Source organism: Malaclemys terrapin, chromosome 1 (genome assembly GCF_027887155.1).
Source record: "Malaclemys terrapin pileata isolate rMalTer1 chromosome 1, rMalTer1.hap1, whole genome shotgun sequence".
Taxonomy (NCBI): Eukaryota; Metazoa; Chordata; order Testudines; family Emydidae; genus Malaclemys; species Malaclemys terrapin.
In genome coordinates, this window is record NC_071505.1 from 149738334 (window position 1) to 149761481 (window position 23148).

Consider the following 23148-nt stretch of genomic DNA (forward strand, 5'->3'; position numbering starts at 1 on the left):
AGAATGTGGAAGCTAGGAGGGTCCCTCGATAGCTATTAATTAGCACACGAACCTGTTTGCTGCCATTCCTTATCTCTTGCACTACCTTGTCTCTACTGCTCTGAGCTTCCCCACATACTATTGGAATCCTACAACCCCAGGGGGGATCTGCAGAGACTGGAATGAGGACCCTCAAAGCAGGAAAACCAGAAAAAGCTGTGCAGAATTCTTCTGAGCTTGCTTGACAGCATTCTACCATCACTCCACTCTGCTCTTGCCACCTCGGTAGAGATGCTTGAAACCGCCGTTCCAGACAACAGCACTGCTGCCACTCACCATAGTTGGCGTTTCTCTTAACTCCATAACACCAGCATCGAGTGATTAATTATTTTCAAATGTGATGGTCAAGTAGAGGAAGTTTCTGCTCCTCCCACTTGTAGAGAAAGTTTAAAATGACCAGCAAGTAACCCAGAAGCTCAGGAACCCGAAAGCAAAATACAAAGAACCCCAACCTGTGATTTGTAAATAATGCTTTAAGCCAGTCATGATTGGAGTGCTTGGGGGAAGCAGTATTGAGACAGTACTAGGCAGACCTGTTTCCACTCCTTATTCACCTACAAAAGAAGTGGATCTGGCATCTGCTCTCCATTCCACTTGTCAGATTAGTTTCAGGGTATCTTATTCAACCCTCCAGATAGCCCCACCTCACCAACAGCTATTAAAGCAGAAGTTTCCAAGGAGAAGATATTCTCTCAACTCAGCAATCTAATCCTGTGGTTTTGATTATTTCATTTTTGTAAGCCACTTCTTCAGTGACATCAGTACAGAGGAGGCTGTGTGGACCATCTTGCAGGCATTGTGGCTCTGCAGAGCTCCTGGGGGCAGCCTAAAACCAAGTAACAGCACAATCTCATGCTGAAGTGGGTATGTTACAAAAGCAGGTATTAATTCATGTGGGTGAAGGGCTGGCTGTCACACCAGAAGTGTGTTTGGAGAGAGTGGAGAAGCTGTATGTGTGCATGCTCACATAAAAATGATGCCCCAATTTCTACTCTCCCTCCTCCCCACAGGTGTTTTGCCTCTAAATTGACATAAAAGCTCCAACTCTTTGCTATTGCTACCCTGACTTAGAAGTCACTGGTTCCCATATGTCTAATATCTAAAACTAAACTTGTAGCTTCAAGAGAGAGGTCTAAGCAAGAGAACCAACCCATCTGCTCAAGTCAACCCTGGGAGAGTATTTGGGACTCAACACTGCTTGTAGGGGTGCTTTAGAGTCCATAGTCTTGAAGGAGGCAGCCACCACACCACCAAGGCAGCCTGCCTTTTGTTGGGTTCCCCCCCCCTCCCTTCTAAACTCCTCCCTCCCCTCCCCCCCATTTTTTACCTCTGCCCCCAAATGCCACCCTGTGTCAGTGACCCACCTCTAATTCAAGAGTTCTATCCCACAGCCCTTTGTGATTAGACTGGCAAGTCTGTTCAGTGCCAGATTTTCCCCCACAGCACAACATTCTAGATGCAGACAGTGGCAACTCAATACCTGTGAGAAATTTGGAGCCACCAACTTTTTGAACCTAGATCTGCATTGCCCAACATTTAGGTGTCTGGAGGCAGCTGGTGTAGCCTCCATTTACTCAAGATCCTGGACTGTGAGAATTTGAAACTCAGCTTTTTTATTAAAGATTTGGAGAATATACAGAAACACTGGAACAATCAGGGCAGCTGGTAGGTTCTTAGGAGCTGACCCCCTACACTTACACAGATTTCAGATAAAACATTCTGTACAAGGAGCACGTGTCACACAATGCATGTAACTTACAAAACATTCATTAGGAATTACACCAGACCAGAATGGACCCATTTAAGCCTGACTTAGGTCAATAGTAATTGTCTGCTTAACTGGGAGTTTTAACTGTTTATGCTAGGACAGAACTGGGGTTCAGTGAGGTTGTAGAAGAACATACGAGTAAGAATTAATGGTTGTCCTTGAAAGCAAATTACTCTACTTGATCAAGGGGGCTCAATTATATGCATTGAGTTAGCCAGAGATGGAAAGTGGAGTAGCCTGGTGGAGTTGGGAAAGGAGGAATATTTTGTCCTGTTAACACATTTGAGTACAAAACTGCATTTTTTCAAGATCTCCAAGGAGCTGTGAAAACTGTTGAGTCATATTAAGGAGGCAAAACATTGCATGCATTGGCACCATTTCAGAGAGATGGGTGTCCTATAGCTTATCAGTGATAAAAAAAAAAAAAAAAAAAAATCAGAGGTAGGCTTGAACATGGGAAGCATATTATGATGTAGTGAGCTAGCCTCTGATTTGGGTTGACTAGTAACCTGCTTTTATCCTTTAAGACTGAGAAGTTAGGTATGGCAGAGGGTAGAAAACAGAAACAGTCGGCCTCCTTCTTAGAAGATGGAGATTTTTAACAGAGGCCCGAACTAAATATGAATGTTAAATAAACTTGGTGATTCTTGCAGTTACAGGTCTAAGTTTCCTCTTCCTTGCAGGGAGGAAGGCTCTCTGGTGTTGTGACAGTATCTCTCACTTGTACTGTATACCAACAGCCTTGTGCATCAAATTTGTTCTGATATCATTTACATTAGCCCTAGTTTAAAAAAAATTGTTTTCTGGAGCAAGTACATTTATGGGCCATTTCCCTTTTCAAGGCTATCTCTGGAATGATCAGAGCATCTCTCAGACTCAAGAAGTCTTCAGAACAGTGACCTAAGTCAGTGAATAGGCGTAAAAGCTACAGAACTCCAGCGAGGCAAAGAGAAGGCATGTTCTTTCTTGGAAGGATCAGCTCAGTGTACCAGTCTGTCTCGTTTTCAGGGAGATGGGGAAGGGATGGTAATGGGGGGGACTGGGAGAGCCTCAAATCCTCCATTAGTACAACAGGAATAGTACAGATGAACGAATGCAGTTTCATGCACCAAGACTTCAGAGGGGTTGTTGGGAGGCCACTGGATCCTCAGTATTCAATTCTGCTCCAATAGAACATGGTGCAGATAAGAACCCAGAACTATAAAGAAAAAATGGCCGTTAGATAATGAAGAAAGCAGATTTAATAAAAAAACAAAAAACAAAAAAAAAAAAAAAAAAAAAAAAAACCACACCACACATTGTCAGATACAACAAGGAGTCTGGTGGCACCTTAAAGACTAACAGATTTATTTGGGCATAAGCTTTCGTGAGTAAAAACCTCACTTCTTCGGATGCATCCGAAGAAGTGAGGTTTTTACTCACGAAAGCTTATGCCCAAATAAATCTGTTAGTCTTTAAGGTGCCACCAGACTCCTTGTTGTTTTTGTAGATACAGACTAACACGGCTACCCCCTGATACTTGACATTGTCAGATGACATTTCAACCTTTCAGTGGATCAGGTCAGGGATTTCCATCACCAAATCCACCCCCGGTAGCCACAGAAGGTTGCAGTCTTCACACAGGAGCCAACTCTTCAATACAACAGTTGAGCTGGAGCAGGGCAAGCTATCTGCAGCCCACAACTCTGCAGTTAAGCACTTAATGCATTTTGTTCCACAGCTTATGTATTATTGATTTCAGTCTAGAGGTTGGTCTTGAACTTTTTTCTATGACTATTTATTTCTTTTCTTAGGCAGGGCCGGTGCTACCATTAAGGCAAACTAGGTGGTTGCCTAGGGTGCCAAGATTTGGGGGCACCAAAAAGTGGTGCCCCCAATTTAAAAAAAAAGAAAAACAGCGTTCCTACGCCCCCTCCCCGAGCGCACGGTCACCGCTCCACTTCTCCCGCCTCCCAGGCTTGCAGCACCAGTCAGCTGTTTAGCGCCACAAGCCTGGGAAGGGAGAAGAATTAGGGCGAGGGCGGCGTGCTCGGGGAGGAGGCGGAACAGAGGGGAGCTGGGGTGGGGAGCTGTTGCACGGCTCCCCCGGGGGGGGGGAGGGGGAAGAACTGCTGTGGGGGGGGGGGTGCGGAGCTGCTGCAGGGCTGGTGGGGATGCAAGGCGGAAGTTTTGCCTAGGGCATGAAACTTCCTTGCACCGGCCCTGTTCTTAGATGATTATTTCTCATCATGAATAGCAAATACTCCCAAGTTCTGTATTTTTCTGCTCTCATGACAAGCCCAAAGAGCTTGGCCAAATGAATACTTCCAGCAAGAGTAATTGACACTTTTCTGTGAGCAAGACTGGCGAGCTGCACAAATGTTGGCGAAGAGCAAATAAGAGGAGTGGTGAATACCCAACTGAACATCTGTTTGCATTAACAGCAGCAAACTTTTTTGGCAACATTCATCACCTACCCCTAGGCTAAGGTGGGGGAGTTCATACTTATTAGCACACTTAAGTGCTTTCACTTTGTGGGCCATGGGATCAGTCCACTGCCAGAGGCTTTTGATTTGTAGAGTTAAAAGAAAGTGAGTTAGCTATACAGTACAGAGATTTTATTCTGAACATCAGCAGGGTGCACTTATGGGGATTAGGCACAGTTGCCATTAATTTCTCTGCATGTGGAGGTCAGATCAGAACTGGTGATCTTCAGAACACAGCCTTACTTAATGGAATGGAGCTAAAACAGCTTAATCTGCAGACTGTCCTTCAAGGCAGCCCACATCCCTTACCCTCCCCCCAGGCATGTTCCCAATTCAGAACGGCCCTACGGTTGGATGCGGAGCTACTTGTTCTCCAGGGATCAGTCCTTTCACCAGTGCCAATCCCCATTTCTCCTCATGTTGTTGGAGGTTGGGGGGAGGGAAAGAGGGGAAAAGAGAGCAGATATTAGGTACTCACAGTCCAGCAGAGAATGGCGAAGCCAAACCAGGCAACACCCCAAGCATGTCTGTCCATTGGACCAGAGATAATGTCATAGCAACCCTGTGGGAACAGAGCCAATAAGCAAGTCATGACCAGAGTTTGCTTTTACCAACTATGTTACAAGCTCAGATCTCTCTTGGAGAGAGGTGGGGTTCTCATTCTCTAGGAATAGAAGAACACTGAACTAGCTAGTTTGCACGACATTAACAAGTAAGCTAGAACATGCTTTGATTGCAAAGCAACCACCATGGTCAGAATGGTCTACTTGGTCTTAGGAGATAGCTCACAGTTGGCATCCCACCCTAGGGCTCTGCCAACTCCCTGATACAAGAGGAAGAAATGGATCCAGATTATGGCTTTATATTCCCTCTAGAAACAGATCGCTCTCAATTACTTGAGGCCAACTTACTGTATTAACTATGCCTTTCACTCCAAATCACCAGGAGAACATGAGATTTCTGTTTTGCCAGAGGGAATATAGCTGGGGATGACAGCCCTCTGCTAAGCTGCTAGAAGCTAAGGTCACCTGAATTTCCCCATAACCCCCACCTCCAAACATGCATCTTACATGCAGTCAGCAGTGTCTCCCTGGGAACAGGCTGCTCCACTGACTGGATACTGCCATTCCAGCTGCCCACCATGCTCCCAAAAAACTGAGCACGGTACAGTTTACCATGCACTGCCCCATGGCAGGTTGCTAGCATTTGGGAAAGGCATCAAAGAACCAACAGTTCCTTTTAAGCCATAGATATTGGCAAAAGGTTCTCACATAGTGCCCTATCAACATGGCTTTGTCCCTTCCCGCCTCTAGAATGGGGGCCTTTGAGTAGGTTAAAAGAATTTAGTCACTATGTATGGGATATCAGTCACCATTCAACACTAGCTACTATACCAACCCTCTTGGTCATGAAGCCAGACACCCTCAGAATGCAATTCCTTTGGGTACTATTGTCCTTGGCTGGCATCTTGTACCAGTTCCACTGGGACAGCACCCCTCTATTGTCTCCTGCATTTAGGACCCTACCAAATTCATGATCCATTTTGGTCAATTTCACGGTCAAATATCTTAAAAATTGCAAATTACATGATTTCAGCTATTTAAATCTGAAATTTCACAGTGTTGTAATTGTAGGGGTCCTGACCCAAAAAGTTGTAGGGGGGGTTGCGGTACTGCTATCCTTACTTCTGCACTGCTACTGGTGGCAGTGCTACCTTCAGAGCTGGTAAGCTGGAGAGTGGCAGCTGCTGGCTGGGATCCCAGCTCTGAAGGTGGCACCACCACCAGCAGCAGCATAGAAGAAAGCATGGTATGGTATTGTCACCCTTACTTCTGCACTGCCACTCTCCAGCTACCCAGCTCTGAGGTTAGTGCAGAAGAAAGGGTGGCAATACCATGACCCCCTAAAATAACCTTGTGACCTCCCTGCACGTCTTTTGGGTCAGGACCTGCAATTTGAGATACTCTGGTCTCCCCCATGAAATCTATATAGTATAGGGTAAAAGCACACAAAAGACCAGATTTCACGTGGGGAGACCAGATTTCATGGTCCGTGACATCTTTCATGGGTGTGAATTTGGTAAGGCTATGTCCTAAATATCAGAAATGCTCCTGTACTACTCTGTCCTGGGCCAGTGATATGGACAGGAAATTACAGAAGCATCTCCTCCTCGGAAAGACTTTGGAAACTAGCAGATCTATCCTGTCCTGTCCCCCTAGTATGTCATAAGCTTCCAATCCCCATTGTTCTTCAAGTGGCATGCTGCCCCCATCCCCATGGGGTAATCCAGTGCTTAATTTGTGCCTAGGGCTGAGCCCTGCTACCTCTAGGCTTGGTAGTTCATAGCCCCAGCACCTCTGGGCTTGCTGCATCAGTCATAAATGTAAAATAATTGCTTTAGCCCTGGCACCTCTTTTCATTACAAATGAAGCACGGAGATAATCCCACTAATCAATGAGAATTACAGTAAAAGTGGAGAGAGATTCTTGCCTTATTATTATAGTAGCCGGAGACTCCCAGTTTGCAGCCATCCAAGTTGATTGGAATTCCTTGGACATCCATGACACAGCACTGGCGTGGCCAAGGGAACTCTGAGTCACTGTTCCTGCTTCTGAACACAGACATGTAGTTCTGCCAGTCAGAGGGGCCATTCACCCCACAGCACTGATTCTGGATTTGGGAGAAGGAAAAAAAAAAAAAAAAAAAAAAGAAAATTTATATTCCCCCTGCAACACAGGGCTACAAGCATTATACAGGAGCTGACATCCAGTCCTCAGTGGTTCCCCCTTTTCTCTCTCCTTCCCCCACACCCAGAACAGTGACTAGCTTTCATCACACCAGGCATAAATAGATTTATAGGAAAAGTAACATGTTGACAGATATTTCAGGGACCTGAAGTATCATTTGATGCACCAGCACCACTGGGATGCTGGAGGTTAGGCAGGGCCACATCTGAAGATTCCAAGCCAGATTCTAGCCTTTTTTATTACTGAAAGATTCTAGGGCGAGAATGAGAAATTCCAGAGCTGTGTAATGTTTAGATTCGATCTTCAGTTATATGAGCATGGTCACCTGTAGCATGAGGCGGTCCCACGTCCTGGTGACACCTTCACTCATCCACTTATCATCATTGCTGGCTGGCTCTGGGTTCTGATACTTTTCCAACATTTGCTTCAGGAAGAGATTGGGTGTGAACTACAGGGCAAGTGAGATAGAGAGCACACATTGTGTTATTAGATTCATAGAGTCCAAGGCCAGAAGGGACCACTGTCATCATCTAGTCTGACCTCCTGTATAACAGTCCAGAGAACTTCCAAAACATTATTCCCAGAGCTGATCTTTTAGAAAAAGATTGTCTAGCTTCAAACTTCCCACCATTGGATCATGTTGTACCTTTCTCTGCTAGACTGAAGAGCCCATTAAATATTTGTTCCCCATGTAGATACTTATAGAATGTAATCAAGTCATCCTTTAACCTTTTCTTTGTTAAGCTAACTAGACTGAGCTCCTGGAAACTATCACTATAAGCCATGTTTTCTAATCCTTAAATCATTCTCTTGGTTCTTCTCAGAGTCCTCTCCAATTTATCAACATCCTTCTTGAATTGTGAGCACCAGAACTGTGCACAGTTCCAGTGGTCACACTAATGACAAACACAGAGGTAAAAATAACCTCTCTCCCCTACTTGCCATTCCCCTGTTTATGCACCCCAGGATCACATTAGCTCTTTTAGCCAGAGAGTCACACTTGGAGTTCATGTCCAGCTGATTATCCACGATTACTGACAAATCTTTCTCAGAGCCCCTGCTTCCCAGATTAGAGTCCTCCATCTTGTATGTATGGCCTATATTCTTTGTTCCTAGATAGATACATTTAGCCATATTAAAAACACATATTGTTTGCTTGTGCCCATGTTATTAGATGCCTTTTTGAATTGAGTAGGTTTTCTGCTTCATTAGGAGTAGAGAACCAGCAAACAGTTTTGGACAACTAAGTTCGTTTGGAAGTCCTCCTCCAACCGGAGATGCTAGGAGTTCAAGAAGGACTCTGGTATCTATGGGTTTTCTGATGCTTCCAGAGTCAGACAGCTGAACATGTCCTCAGAAGGGTTTGCCGGGGAGGCGGCAAGGGAAGAAGCTGTTTATTAGTATCTGGAGGTTTGTTTGGACCCAAGTACTACACGTACAACTTTTTCCAACAGCTGGAAGAACCTACATGGGTCTCTCCCCTACACTAGTAATGCTCAAATGGTAGGACTAGAGGTCTTCCATCATTAATACCTACAATAGCATTGTCAATCTGCATCTGAAAAACAGGTCATGGTCCAGTAACCTCAGTTAATAGACAGACTTAGCTTGCATAAAGAAAGTCTTCTTTCCTTGACCCCAAGTTATGGAATTACACATGCCCCTAGGAGACTAGGCCCTCTCTTCAATGGTTCAGCAGTATCCATTACTGTCTAGTCTCTAGCCAGCCCTCTCCAGATTTCCACTCTGCCATAGCTGCATTGTATGCTTAGCGCTTTAGCATTTTGTGGACATGTTCCAACACCCCACCTCCATCCTACTCTGAGAGAATATGCATGGAAAACCACCACTCACAAAATCTCGATGAGTTGCTGCTGTGATGCAAGAAGCCACTTCAAATCCATAGGTGACCAACATCAGAATGATATACTGGGAAAGAAGCAAAGCAGAAAGTACAGTTAGCTCTCCAACCTGGGTCTATTCTCACAACACGATGCATTTCAAAGTGTGGTGTTACAACATCAGAGTCAAAGTATTTTGGAGCAGGGTTCCTTCCCCATTCCGTCCTATGAGCACTAACCTCCACCCGTACCATACCTGAACAACCCTGAGACTCAGAATTAAGTTCCACCACCGTGAGAGTCCCATTCACCAAGTTCTACCCTGTTAACAGATACATTCCATAATCTGGATTTAAGGGAAGCCCTGTCATTAGTGATTGTCTTATTCCCTGGAGCATAAGGGTTCATATGCTCATTTTATTTGTATTCTGCCTAATGGCACTCCGACTACTCTGATTATCAATAGTGGTGTCCTATCCTTCTTAGGAAGCAGCTACATTCTTTGCCCCACTGATATCTTGAGAGTGCAAGTTTGAGGTTTATTACAGGGTGTAGAAAATTAGTTATGTTATCAGTCTTAAAATTTGTTTCACAGAATTTCTAGATTGCTCTTTATGCTGTAGGCACAGATCAGACTTCTCCACTCTGCCTCTTTAATAGAGCTTCTGAAGTAGATAAGAAGCTGCATAATGATCGGTTGACTAAGCATCCAAACACCATTTTAGCATTGTCCATGACTTGTCCAGCAACTCCAAAACATGTCCCAACCATATAGATATTATGGAAGGCGAAGTTTCCTCACAGCAGTGATTTAATCTTACTTTGATGTTCAGAAGCCTAGGTAGAGGTATCAGTATTTGATGCCACCCAGCAGCAAATAATGAGGACAAGTTTGAGTGGTCAATAGGGATTTACACTGTATGACCATGTCAAATATGTTGTTCAGGATTCTGCTGGAGACTCAAAGACCAATCAAGGCATTTGTACCACACCTGTAGCCACATGCTGCCATATTAAGGTATCCCAAGGAACGGTGTGACTATATTTTCTAAAAACCCAGACAACTTCAATACAGCTACAGTCCTTCCATTGCAGTGTTTGCCTCCTCTAGACCTGGTGACAGGCATCAGAACCCACCACAAGACCACCATTTTGATTCCTATTCCCTCAGAATCTCTCTCAAACCAACCCAGATAATGGCGGAAGGGAAGCCTGTTATGATATGAACCCCCTACTGGACTCAGTTCAGTTAATAAGGAACCATTTCCCTCCTTTTCCCTATTGGTTTTCCAAATTTACTTTTCCCCACGATAGAACAAAACTGAGGTAGCAAGGGCCAACTTATTTTGAAGGGAACAAGGTTCAGTCCTCCTGGTCACGGGTTTGAGTTGTGGTTTAGTTACCATGGAAATAGTCTCCCACACTCATGTCCCTCTTCCTGGTACAGATTCTTTTTGTTTGTGGACAATGTGGCTGTCCTAGGTGTCAAAGAGGAAGGGGGTGGCCCTTTAGGCACATAGGGCCCTAATGCCATTTAAGGCCTGGACAGTTACAACGCAAATCTTGAAGTTAGCTGTGTTCAACAGCTTGTGAGCACAGGGGGCAGAAGACTGGAATAACATGATCTCAGTCTGTTAACGACCTGTGGACTAATATCACTTCACTTACCACCAGCAGCATTGTCCGGTTTGACTTAATGACTCCAATGATGCCCAGGACAGACAGATTAAAGAGAGCAAAGCCAACAAAGATGCCAATCCAGGCCGCACCGTAGATGTCATCGTTATTAGTGGCTTCAAGCAGAGGGTACAGAGTCTGCTGATCCGACACGAAGAAGATGCACTCTGCCGTCAGTGCAATGCCGCACATCTGAGAACCAGAAGTCAGACTCCCATCAGGTCAGCCCAAAGCAGTACCACAGCTATGTCCAAGGAGAGCTTCTATTAATCACATTCCTCCTCCTGCCCCACACACAAGGCACAAACTTCCCAGCGAGACCACTCCCTCCCCACAGGCCCACAATCCATTGTGTTCTGTCCTCCCATGGGTATTGGAAACATAAAACCCACTGAGCGTGGGCCCTCTCTTCCCCAGGCCAGCACAGATCATACCTGCTGGGCTGGTCTTAAAACTAGATTTGGAGCATTCCTTTAAGAACGGCATGAACATAACCCTTCCTGTCACTGTGGGAAGGAGCTGGGCTGGAAAGAGGAGTTCAGGAACCAGGGCTCTTCCCTCCAGAACCCATGGCACAAAAGCTTGTTCTTCTAGATGTGCTGTTGCTGCCCCTACTTCCTACCAGGCCAGGTACCCTCACCCATCCATCCCTTACAGAATTCGTTTGCTTGCATGACTCAGCCTGGACCTTGACCTCTCACCTAGCCTTGCACTTATTTTATTTAGACTGAAGTGGTAACATGAAGAATGACCCCATTGCTGGACTGTGCCTTTTATTACAGTGCATCTGATGAGGAGTGAAGAGCCCCTAAAGAAACCATCTCTCCACCCCCACCCCTCACAGCCTCAGATCACTTACCCCAATAATCACATTGCCAAGAATTAGTAGGGCTTGGAAAAAGCGCACTCCATTATCGCCTTTCGCCATCTTCAGCTCCTCATGCAACCTAGAGGGGGGAGAAAAGTGTTCAGGACACACAAGTCTCACAGGTTTATTCTAGAAATGGCTTTTCTCAGGGATAATGTCCAAACAGAACCCCACAAGCCCCCACATACACTCTTCTCCTCAGCTTCCAGTTTCAGAAGGGAAGTGTCAGTGCTGGGGAAAGTTATCCTGTTAGTAGTCTGAGCTCCCGCAGTAATCCAAGTGGCAGGGAGATCAGCAATATTTGTGTGGGCTGCTGGAGATGGTTCGGGCCTTGCCTACACTAGGATTTTTACCCACCAGCTGGCAGCATCATAGTGCGAACCTGTAGCATAAGCACTAATGCAGCTACATCACAGCTACAGTCCCTGTGTATACCATAAAGACAAGACATAGGAGTTAAAGAGTTGGATGGACCCTACACACGTCTTCACTGAAGACATCTGCTCCATCCCAGACAGCTATTTACCCTGTAACCTCTCCCCTAACTCCACCACAATTGAACTATGAGCCAGTTTTGTGATGGCCACTTCTGCTTTGTCATAAACACCAAACATGCTCATTTTCCTATAGAGCTTCGGGTCCAGGTCAGAGATATCTGATCTATTTGCATGCCAGCAAATCACAGCACTCTAGTCTAGGGCTTTGGTTTATAGCTAGTATATAAACTTTCCGGTGACTTCTTTCTTCCCGACTCATACCTACTGGCGAGATCATCGTCTCCTTCTCCAACTGCGTACTTCAGGCTATGGCTTCTGTCTCTGAAGCAGTGCTACTTCCTTTGGTTTCCACAGCAGATAACCTGCAGCAAATCTGACCCAGTGTCTTTCTAGTGAGAGACACACCCAGGTTGGGAACTGAAGCTACCCTAAAGCACTCCTTACAGAGAGGGCGTGAGGGAGGAAGTTGAACCACTAGCAGCGGGAACATGGAATACTAGCTTAGTAGCATTCCAGCTACATTCTCAAACTCTCTACCCTGCATTCTAGTCCCAAGCACTCCACATGGAATTCACTCTTCTCCAGTGAGCTGCACGGCATCCTCCACAGGGTCAAGAACCCTGGAAAAAGACAAGTTCAGATTCTGTATCTGATGGGAAGGTGATAAAAGCCCTCCTCCAAGGGGGACTGAGTGAGTGTGTGTGTGGGGAGGGGGAGAGGGGGGGAACAAACAAAAGAAACAAAAAAAAAACCCACAACAACTGTGATTGTGGGGAGCTGCACAAAACCCGAGCTGTCAACAGAAGCTTAAATTAGGCCTCATTCATACCAGCTTCTATACCAATGGGACAGGTAAAGTTTACGAGCGGATAAGGTAACAAGTCCACTCCTGGAATGTCTACACTAGCAATTTCTTATTCGAATTTCCATACTGTTGCTAACCCCAGAGAGAAATCTTAGTAATGTTAGTATAGATAAAGCCATACAGTCAAATATTAGAGGGATGCAACATTACCCTGCATAGGAAAAGGTGGGCTGAGAAGAAATGCACTCCTGATGACCTCTTCCTCTTTACTAAGCCCTGGTCTCCCTTCCCACAGACTTCCTTAGGTCTTCTGAACTGCAGTGGGGCAACCAACAAGCCACAGGAAGTTCTCTGGTGGACCACCAAGCATGTAGACACCAATAGAAAGAAGAGTTACCTAAGCTTCCATGACCTCCCTCTACAACAGCTTTTCTAAGGCTATTCTTACACGAATGCAAAAGACAACCAGAATTCCATGCAACTGCAGCAGTGGTGGAGTTGCTAACAGAGAGAGACCTCAGGCATTTTTACCACTTCTCTGGGGATTCGCCACTTGTAGTCCTACCATAATGTAGTTGGTTCGTGTAGACACCCATGCACAGTGCTGCAGACCTGCCAACCTCAAATTGACACCGTTCCTACAGTTTGGTTTAGCCACTGTCTGCTGTATGCACTTGTACATAAGAAAGAAGAGGAGTTCTTTAGGGAACCTCAAGCTCTGAGGACAGTGTAGTTTTAGAAGAGCCTCACACAGGAGACGGCGTGGAAGGGAAGGAAATCATCCCTACTAGAACCTGAACAGTGCTCTGCACACTTCATGGGAAAGAGATGGTTCTAAGCTCAAAAGGAGGCTTTTTCTGGACCAGATTGTTGTGGGTCAAGGCTGCTCTGGGGCACAGGTTGGAAACTAGGAGCTAGATCCAGATAGGTGTTTAAGTGTTGCAATTCTCAGTGTCGCAGCACTCAAAATTTAGGTCTCCTGCCACCAAGTGGAATCCACAAGCCCTGGAGCAGGTACCCAGGCTCCCTGTACAATGAATAGGGATACCATGGAGAGAGGCTCCTAAGGAAAGGATCCACAAAAGCAGCAGGGAACCACCAAAGCTAGCCAATGGGAACATGCCGAGGAGCTAGGGCTGGGAGGAAGCACCTCTCTCTGCTAGGGATTCTCAGGTGTGGAGTCAGGTGCCAAGGCCGCTTTTTGGAATAAACAGGGCAGGGGAAGAGGGGAAGTTTGTGGCAGCTTCCCCTTATAAGCTTTAGCTCAATGGTTAGAGCACTCACCTAGGATGTGGGGGAGACACAGGTTCAAGTCCCCTCTCTGCCTGAAGAGAAGATGTTCAAATTGGAGTCTCCCATGTCTCAGGTCAGTGCTCTAACCACTAAGCTCTGGGATATTCTGATGTCTGGGCTCCCTCAGTGTCTCCTGTTGAAGCGGTTTCACTGGGTGTGAAATAAATATTGGACCGGAGTGGGAGTGCAAATAACTCTATAGGGAGTGCCCTAACCACTTGAAATGCTTGTCCAATTCCCTGCTCTACATTAGGCAGAGGAGGGAATTAAACATGGGTCTCCCATATTGCCGGTGAGTGCTCTAACCACTGGGCTAATGGTTATAAGAGAAACCACCTCCTTTCCACCAGCCATGGTGAGTTTTAGGGTGCTTTCAGCACAGCCACTGGGTCAGGTCTGCAGGGGAATGCCTAGTTTGAGGATCCTGCTGTGTCAGAGGTCTGAGATTGGCACCTAGACTGAGGTGGCTGGATGCACTCTCTAGCAGAAACATAGGCAACTTGGAGACTTTAATGGTGAAAATTCAGGCTCTTGGGGTCCTAAAGGCCCAATAGAGTTAGGCAGCAGCTGAGCAAGGGGGTTGAAGATTTCAGTGGTGTCTAAATGTGGGTGTAAAGTGCTTAAGTCCTCATGTGTAACTAGCCCCAGGTTATTGCAGACCAGCCAGTTATTTGAGGAATCTTGCTTAGAATGTGTCCTCCCTGCCACACCCTCACCCCCTATGAGCTAAATGCCTTCTGCAAACTTTGGATATGCTGCATGTTCTCAGAGCCTCCTCTATTGGCCAGATCCTGCCTGCCCCAAGCCTGCTACTACTGTGTGCACCCATGCCCAAGAGAGAAGCTCCAGGACTTCCACAGAAAGAAAGGGTCAGCTTTCAAAAATACCTGCTTTTGGGAGGAGGAATGGGGCAGGTATATAGTCCTCACCATCTGTGTGCCAGCTGCCTAGTTACAGATTCCTAGTAACATGGTGGAGGCACCAGCCCTTTACTAGTGAACATGAAATTACAAGGAGAGTAAAGGCTGAATAGAATGAAATAAATGCAGAGACAAAGAAGGGAGAGAACCTTTACTAGAAGGCCTTATGAGAACAGTAACATGGGGCAGCATTATGCAGAGCATAGCGCACCAGTAGGAGTCAGAAAGCCCTGAGTTCTATGCCCAACTCTACCACCATCTCCTGGTGTGACACCAAGAAACTTACTTCCTCAGATTCTCCAGATACAGATGGGAAATAGTACTTCCCTACCTTTGAAGAATGCCTAGTTGAGACTGAAAACCATGCCAGGTGTCATGACAATGTCTGGACCTACTGGGCAACCAGAGAAACTCTCCTCCGAAACAGATGAGCTATGAATGCCCTGGGACTTCACACATCCCAAATCAGCCCATTCTAAACACCTCAGAGCAGGGATAAATTACAAGTGAGAGCAACTAGCACAGCACTTGCTACGTTAATGCACCTGCAGAGGCAAGAGAAGAAACTCTGCACGTTAGCCTTGGTTGAATTGCACACATGTAAGTGTAGGGAAGACCTCAAATCTACATTGATCTGGAATAGTAGGAGGGACTTCTCCTCCCATACCTGACAAAGAGATGGAGGCCAGCAACTCCTGTCTGTTGTCTTTAGTGGAGGGTGTCCAGAGGAGGGATTAAGTCTTTCATATAAAGCTAGTTTTTGTATTGGTTTCCAACCCAACGCAAGTTGCCTCCAGTCCAATTGAAGGCAGGAGAAAGATGGGGCTTCACATAGGACCCCAAGTGCTTCATATATTAGGTCTATATGAAACAGAAGGAAAGCCAGGGGTTGGGTTTCCTCCCTCTCAGGGGAAATCTAGACCCCCGGCTTGAATGGAATCATTGTTGTCAGTTAAGTCAAATGATAAACTCTTGCTAGATTTCAGAGTAACCACATCGAGGGTATTGCAGTTCTAGGTATAACTGTTCAGTAGATATCATTTGAAACCCCTTTGCTGTTCCACCCCCACCCACCCATTGCACCCTATGTTTTCCTTCAGCTGTCCCACCAGCCACTCCCAAAATCTGGCCATGACCCAGTTCCTCTGTCTCCCTAGAGCATGTGGGACTCGGTAAGTTAGTCAGACTTCAAGAGTTGCAGCATCACTGATCTTCAGTAAACTATGGGCAGGTCTGTGCTTTCTGTGCCCCATAAGCTGCACTAGGAATGGGCTTGGCCTATACTCCCTCCCCCTACACACAACATCAGGCTGTGATAGACCCATAAGGCCAGTGGGGGAAGTGGAAAGGATGCACTGAGAACTAAGTCCATTAGTGTTTTGGGTGCCCAAACCAAGCCAGTTTTTCAGAGGAACCAAGCAGCCACATCTCTCATCCAGCAGCAGCTCCAGCAAGTCCAGCTCAAGACAGTTTTTAGGCCTTCATTATACTTAACTCCTGTGTTGGAAGTGGACAACCTGATCTATTCCTCAAACTTGACAGTGAAATGGATAAGGGCATGTGCACTCAGCACTCCAGGTAACTCTAGCTGAACACCAATACTGACTACTACAGAAGAAACTGGGCATATAGCCTTGCCTTCTGCACAACAGGGGGGGAGGGATAGCTCAGTGGTTTGAGCACTGGCCTGCTAAATCCAGGGTTGTGAGTTCAATCCTTGAGGGGGCCACTTAGGGATCTGGGGCAAAATCAGTACTTGGTCCTGCTAGTGAAGGCAGGGGGCTGGACTAGATGACCTTTCAAGGTCCCTTCCAGTTCTAGGAGATGGGATATCTCATAATTAATTAATTAAAAAAACAGAAGTCTTTCATTCTGCAGGCACCACCACTTAAGCGTGGGGGGGGGGGCAGCGTTGCATCTTTTCTTCTTGCCCCATCTCCAACTTGCCCATCACATTAGTGCTCCCCTCAGAATAGCAACTAGGCTAATGTACTACCAGTTCTCTCCTCACACCCCCTCCCTCTCACTTTCATGGAGCTGTTTCTGCATCACATTCTTAATGAGTGCGGTAAGAGGCTAGAGACAAGGGACCCAGTCGTTTTACTGAGCAATCTCATGTAGGATTTACCCATCATTCAATCCAAGGTGCCCATTCCAAATGCGTCAGCAGTGACATTCATTTGAATGACATTCAGAGTCATTCATGCACAACAAACAAACCAAGCCTTACAGCAGCAGAAAGATTTGGTTCACCCACCCAGCACTAACCTGCCTTTAACCTGATTCATCTGAGAGGGGCAAGGACCACACCTTCCATTTCTCTAATTAACAAAGCCCAGATTACAGAACATTTCCCTTCTAGCTTTAGAAAAATGTTTTCACTCATGTGAGGAGAATGAGAGACTTCAGCCAAATACCAAGGTGTGTTTCTTAAAGCCATTTCTCAGCCTAACCATGGAGGGTTACTGCATTCTGCCTTCTTCATGCATTCAAAATACAAGTTCCACTCTTGTATGCAGGGGTATAGCTGTGTGGGTTCCAGAATATTAGAGAGACAAGGTAGGTGAGATAATATCTTTCATTGGACCAACTTTTGTTGGTGAGAGATGAGTTTACACAGAGCTCTTCTTCAGGTCAAGACCATTTTTATTAGACCCTCACCCCCCAATCTCTCTAAAGTCCCATTCTGAACAGCTGCTAAAGGGTAACGGAGGGCTGACAGTAGGGGAGACAGGTTTTCATTAGACAAAATGACATTTAGTGGAAAAAGCCTCAAGGACTTTGACAGTTAGTCTCCAAAATTTAAGATACTAACTAAAGATGAGGGGAGAGAGATATAATCTTATGGATAAATTTAGCCACCATATAGAATACTTTAAACATTGTGGATGAAGTGGGATTTTTACCCACAAAGGCTTATGCCCAAATAAATCTGTTAGCTTTTAAGGTGCCACTGGACAGACTCCTTGTTGTTTTTGTGGACACAGACTAACACAGCTACCCCCGATAAAAAACAAACTCTATAGGAGCGGAGCATTTTACAAGTGTTGGTTTGCCCTTAGTAACTTTGCGGTCTTTGAACGACTGTACATACAACAAGCTCCTCTAATAATTTCACCCACCACTGAAATGAAACAGCAGCTTGTTGAACAGCACTAGAGGTTTAGAAAAGGAAGAGTAGCCAGCCAGTTAATTCAGACCACAGTAATGAAACAGCCTCACCAAACAAGCCTCAACCAAACTTACTAAATTAAGTCTCCTTTAGAGAGACATTGTTTGCTATGAAAGCATGCTTGTCAGAACACTGGAGTGCCTGTTCAATTATCCGGAGTAATCACCTAGGAAATAAAGTTGGGATGAACAATTGTTTTCTTCCCTCCCTCATTAACTTTATAGAGCCAAACCAGAAGAGGTCCCCCCCCCCCCCTTCTGCTTCTTTCAGAAGAAGAGGAGTAAGTGTAGCACTCACACTTTAGCTGTGACCCTTACTTCCTGCCCCCCAGATATGTTGGCAACACATAATGCTCCTTTTTTAATATACCTTCAAGAAGCAAATTAAAGGGATAATACAGAGTAGGCAGCCTGCAGCTAGAAAAGAAAAGATACTTAATAAGCTCTTGCAGTTAATTCCACCCAATTACTAAACACCCACTCACTTCTAGTGCTAGAGAACTAAAATAAACCATTAACTATGAAAGCCTCCTTATTTATTGTCACACAGCAGTACCTTGAATATCTCATTAAAAGGAATACAGCAATTTACTCACCTTCTTTACTGTGCTGCTATCCCACAGAAACTCAACCACACCTGTAAAGCTAAGCAAGCCCCCGCTGTAGCTCAGCCTGTCTTTAAAGGGCCCTGAGTGCTTGGGAAAAGTGGTTTTGATTGGTGGGGTGTGCAACACATGAGAGGAACCTGTTTCTAGCCAAACCTGTTCCTGGGTTGGGATGGAAGCAGAAGGTGTCTCTTTGATTCTGTGATTGTACTGGAATGTGGTTGTACTGAAAATACACACACTAGTGTTTCCATTATTATTGTCTATTGGGGTGGACAGGTGACTCACTCCTATGAGATCTCTGAACTTTAGAAAGGATGGGTGAATAAGTACATAAATGTGAATATTACTGACTGACGAACTGCTATTTTAATGACTATTCGGTGTCTCCAAAGAAAATGCTCTGACTAGAAAAGACAGAAGGGTTTTTTAACAAATGTCTTCACGTAATCCTGTCCTGAAAAAAGAGGGGTGGGGGAAGAAAGAAAAACCCCACCAAATTGGGCTTGCACCCTGCTCTGTTTCTTTATGGTCCATAAAGAAGGCATGAAAGATAGATGTGTTTGTTAGATCTTTTTTTACATTAGAAATTCAGGTTTTACCTACCCTAGAAGACTCTAGATGCCAGAAGCTGGGAATGGGCAATAGGGGATGGATCACTTGATGATTACCTGTTCTGTTCATTCCCTCTGGGGCACCTGGCATTGGCCACTGTTGGAAGACAGGATACTGGGCTTGATGGACCTTTGGTCTGACCCAGTAATGGACGTTCTTATGACTCTATGGATGACTAGAGAACTAGTAGGATTATGATATCACACTTGGGCATTGATCCTGCACATGCTTAATATTGCACACGATGAGTAGTACATAAAGTGCATAAAATTAAGTATGTGTGGAAGTCTTTGTAGGATCACTGAGGGGGCGAAAGTTGGTTCACTGGGAGAGGAGAGGGCTGAGGAGCATTTGAGACAAAGGATGTCTTTGTTTAAGATTCAAAAGCCCCTTCCATTCCACTCAGTTAGGGTCTGTGGAAACTCACGGTCTACATTTCTGAGATCGCCAGCTACTGGGATGACTATACTTGACCTTCTTCATATTTTTATGTTAAAAAACAAATGGGGTGGGGGTGGGGGGGGAAGAACCTTAGGGATGGGGGTGCATGGGGTCCTAATCTTTCAGGACCTCTTTATGCATCAAAAAGTGCATAAATGGGCACAAACTAAATTTTTGAATAAATCCTCAGTAAGTCACTTTTAAAGTGCCTTAAGGAATGAGAATTGTGAAAGGTCTTAACATTCTGGGGGCCTCCCCTCCAGATATCTAACCAGGGTCTCTAAACAACCAAAGAAAAGCCCAGCTCCTAGAGAATGAAGGCCAGGTTTTTCACAGAGTCCCATGCCTGCTGGACCGGACTTTGGTAGTTTAACCTGGGCTCTGTGGATACCCACCTATTGCTATCAGGAGAACCACATTAGATTGTCACAAGGCCAAGTGAAGAAGTAACCAGCTGTTCCATACAACCACTGTTCTTGTGACTCCTGGGGTAGATTGGACAAGGGGGAACTGGGGAAAAGAAAGCATTAAGGAGAAGTGTCTGTCACTTGTCTTGTTGGGGCGATGAATGTGTGAGGAGATGGGAGTGTTTGGTTGAGATAACAGTCCCCTAGAGGTATGAGGCAAAGTCTGCACTTCATCAGAGAAAGTTTCCCTGGTTAGAGGACACTTTAAGTGGCATTGGGGTTTATGCTGTTACTAAAGAATTCATGGCAAGATTTAAAATATTTACGCTCCCTAGAAGCACAGATTCTAAGCCCAGCTGAGTTGATTCATCCCCCTGGTTCTTTTGTAGTACTGGAGAGAAAATGAGTGGCATGCAGTTTACTGGTCTGCTCTGCTCTACTCTACTGGACATGAAAGATCCCTGGGTTACAGGCATGCGTCTTGGCTTCACAGACCTGCCAGGCTATATGTGCCACAGCAGCAGCTAAATGCAGGGGTCCATCTTTTGGCTGCAGTGGTGATAGTTTGCTACAGACCGTGAGTGTGTGTGTGTGTGTTGTGTATTTGGTTGTCGTGGTAATAGATACCCCAACAGCTTTGGCTGGCTGTTGGTTAGTCCTGAGTGTGGAAATAAATGGCTGCTACAAGGTTACAGCTCTCTGTGTCTCCAGTGATTTCTTCCTAAAACTGTTGCCCCCAAGGATATAACGGGGGGAATACAGGAGTGACAATAGTGAGGATAGAAGGGAAATGGAAGCGCCATCTCTTGCCAGAATGAGGCAGAAAGTCTGGCTGGGAGAGCAGGTGAGGAAAGCGCTCGCCTAGGAAAAAAGGAGGAGAGGTCAGCATTGTGGAGAGCTGGGGCCACCAGCATGAAGAGAAGCTTTCAAGAAAGTGCTGGTGAGTGTTTGTTCCTTGACATAATCCCCAGTCAAGGGTTTGCAGACTGGTTGTAATCTTAATCCTATCTTGAGTTGGAAATGAGGGGAGAGATGGAATTCAGTCCTTTGCTGTCACTGTTGTTTGTCTAGTGACAGCTTTCTGTCAAACTGGCTTAGCAGGCTGATAGGGAGATGGTTGGGGCAGATCAGGAAAGAATTTTGGTGTCCAAAGAAGGAGCAACAGAATCCTTTTTTTAAAAGCAAAGCTCAGTTTGAGCATGCACAGACACAGGCATGTACATACAAACACATACACACAAGTGAGTGCACATAGAAATATATGCGTGTGCATGCACACACGCAGCCCCCCACATGCACATACTTGCTCAGATCCAGCGATCCACACACATGCATATGCACACACACAGAGATCCATACCATACATACACACACATGCACATACACACACATAGGTAGGTGCACACACAGGCATGCACCTCTGCATGGACTAATACATGTGCGACCCACGGGGTGAAAGTGGGTTGTAGGTTCCCTGCAGTGCCTGGTGCACAGAGGATATGAGTCTGTTACAGTGCCAGCTGGGTAGCGATGGCTCTTTAGCTCAAGCTGCAGCTGCTTGTGTTCTTTCGCGTGGGAGGTCCTTAATTCAATCCCTGGTGTGCTGGCCAAAAAGACAGCCCTCACACGTGCGACGCACACACTGCTGTATTCATAGGCACGTAACATATTGACCTTCAAACTGGGAAATCTGCAATTGACTGAGCCCAAGATTGCTCAATGTCCCAGCTCAGTCCCTTGGGGCCACTTTAACCATCTCGTAGCCGATGATTTTAGTTTATTGTTCATTTATTGTGTGATGTGATGGTTAACTAACGTGTTATGTCATATATAATCATTGTATGCGAACTAGATTTAAATTATAGGATTATAGAAGTATAAGATTGATCAGTAGTTAGAAGGGATAATTATGTATTAGCTATGTCAGTAAGCTGGGCTGAAATGCAAGGCCTACAGGCTGAGGCCTCTAAGATTTTAGCTTAGCGGAGGGGTGAAAGTGGGCTTGTACAGCGTACCAGTAAGAAGCCAGTACTGGCCCGTACGCAGCCCACGTTAAAGCGCTGCTACAGCAAAGGTCCCTGCTTAAAGTGTGCTGCCCCTTCCCCCTCCGCCCCCCCGTCGGCGGCCCTGCCAGATGGGACCCTACTGGCAGGGCTGCCAACGAGGGAGGCAAAAGGGGCAACAACGTTAAAGTGCTGCCGCAGCACTTTAATGTCATTGCCCCTTTTGCCTCTCCCGGGCCATTGACAGGACGGGGCAAAAGGGCAGCTGCTGCGGGACTTGCGATTTAAAGAGCCCTGGGCCCTTTTAAATCACTACCACAACCCCGGGTGGTGGGGGCCAGGCAGTGTGAATGGGCTGGCTGGGGGAAGCTGACCTGGCAGCCCCGCCCGAGGGCTTGCCCTTTCCAGGGGCCAGAGCTGCCTCTGGACCGGTAAGAATTTATTATTACTTTCACCTCTGGCTTAGCCATACTAGGCCTTAGGCTTAAGAAATGCTTGACATAAGTAGGGACCAAAGAATGACCCTGTGCCACAAGATTACGGGAAAAGATCTACCAATGGATGATATTACGAGAAATTAACAGCAAGAGTAATTTTTGCTTACACGCATGGGCGGTGGGTATAAGAGGCTTGGGGAAAAATGGGGCAAGAAATGCCAGCTGCAGCGCACCTCCCTTTGGAGGCATGCCAGCCCACCACCTTGGGAGCGCTGCTGGAGGAAGATCCCACGAAGTGGGAGGGCCACTAGTGCCCAGACTGTGGCCCCACCACTCCCGCTCCACCCTGCGGCCCTGCCCCTACTCTGCCTCTTCCCACCCCCGCTCCGCCTCTTCCCTTGAGGCCCCACCCCACCTGCCACCCACTCCTCTCTGCTGCCTCCCCCGAGATCTCCCTTACCCACTGACTCCAGCAATACTAGCAAATTTTCAAGATTGGCATATGTGCACAGGTTAGGTGCAGGGTGTGTTGCATGTGGGGGAGGCATG

At 46.1% G+C, this 23148-nt stretch overlaps 1 protein-coding gene across 2 annotated transcripts; it reads right to left on the bottom strand.

The window, feature by feature from the left end:
- Positions 1-1632: 1632 nt before the first annotated feature.
- On the bottom strand, positions 1633-18768 carry UPK1B (uroplakin 1B). Of its 2 annotated transcripts, none has more exons than XM_054016393.1 (8): positions 18688-18768; positions 11397-11484; positions 10529-10729; positions 8874-8948; positions 7345-7467; positions 6763-6942; positions 4751-4834; positions 1633-3005 (listed from the first exon to the last, which is right to left on the bottom strand). In XM_054016393.1, the coding sequence occupies exons 2-8, from the start codon at positions 11463-11465 to the stop codon at positions 2955-2957; spliced, it is 783 nt and encodes a 260-aa protein (XP_053872368.1). In that variant the 5' UTR covers positions 11466-11484; positions 18688-18768; the 3' UTR covers positions 1633-2954. The 2 variants fall into 2 exon arrangements, with proteins under 2 accessions (XP_053872368.1, XP_053872369.1); XM_054016394.1 differs by lacking the exon at positions 18688-18768 and adding an exon at positions 12918-13000.
- Positions 18769-23148: the final 4380 nt, after the last annotated feature.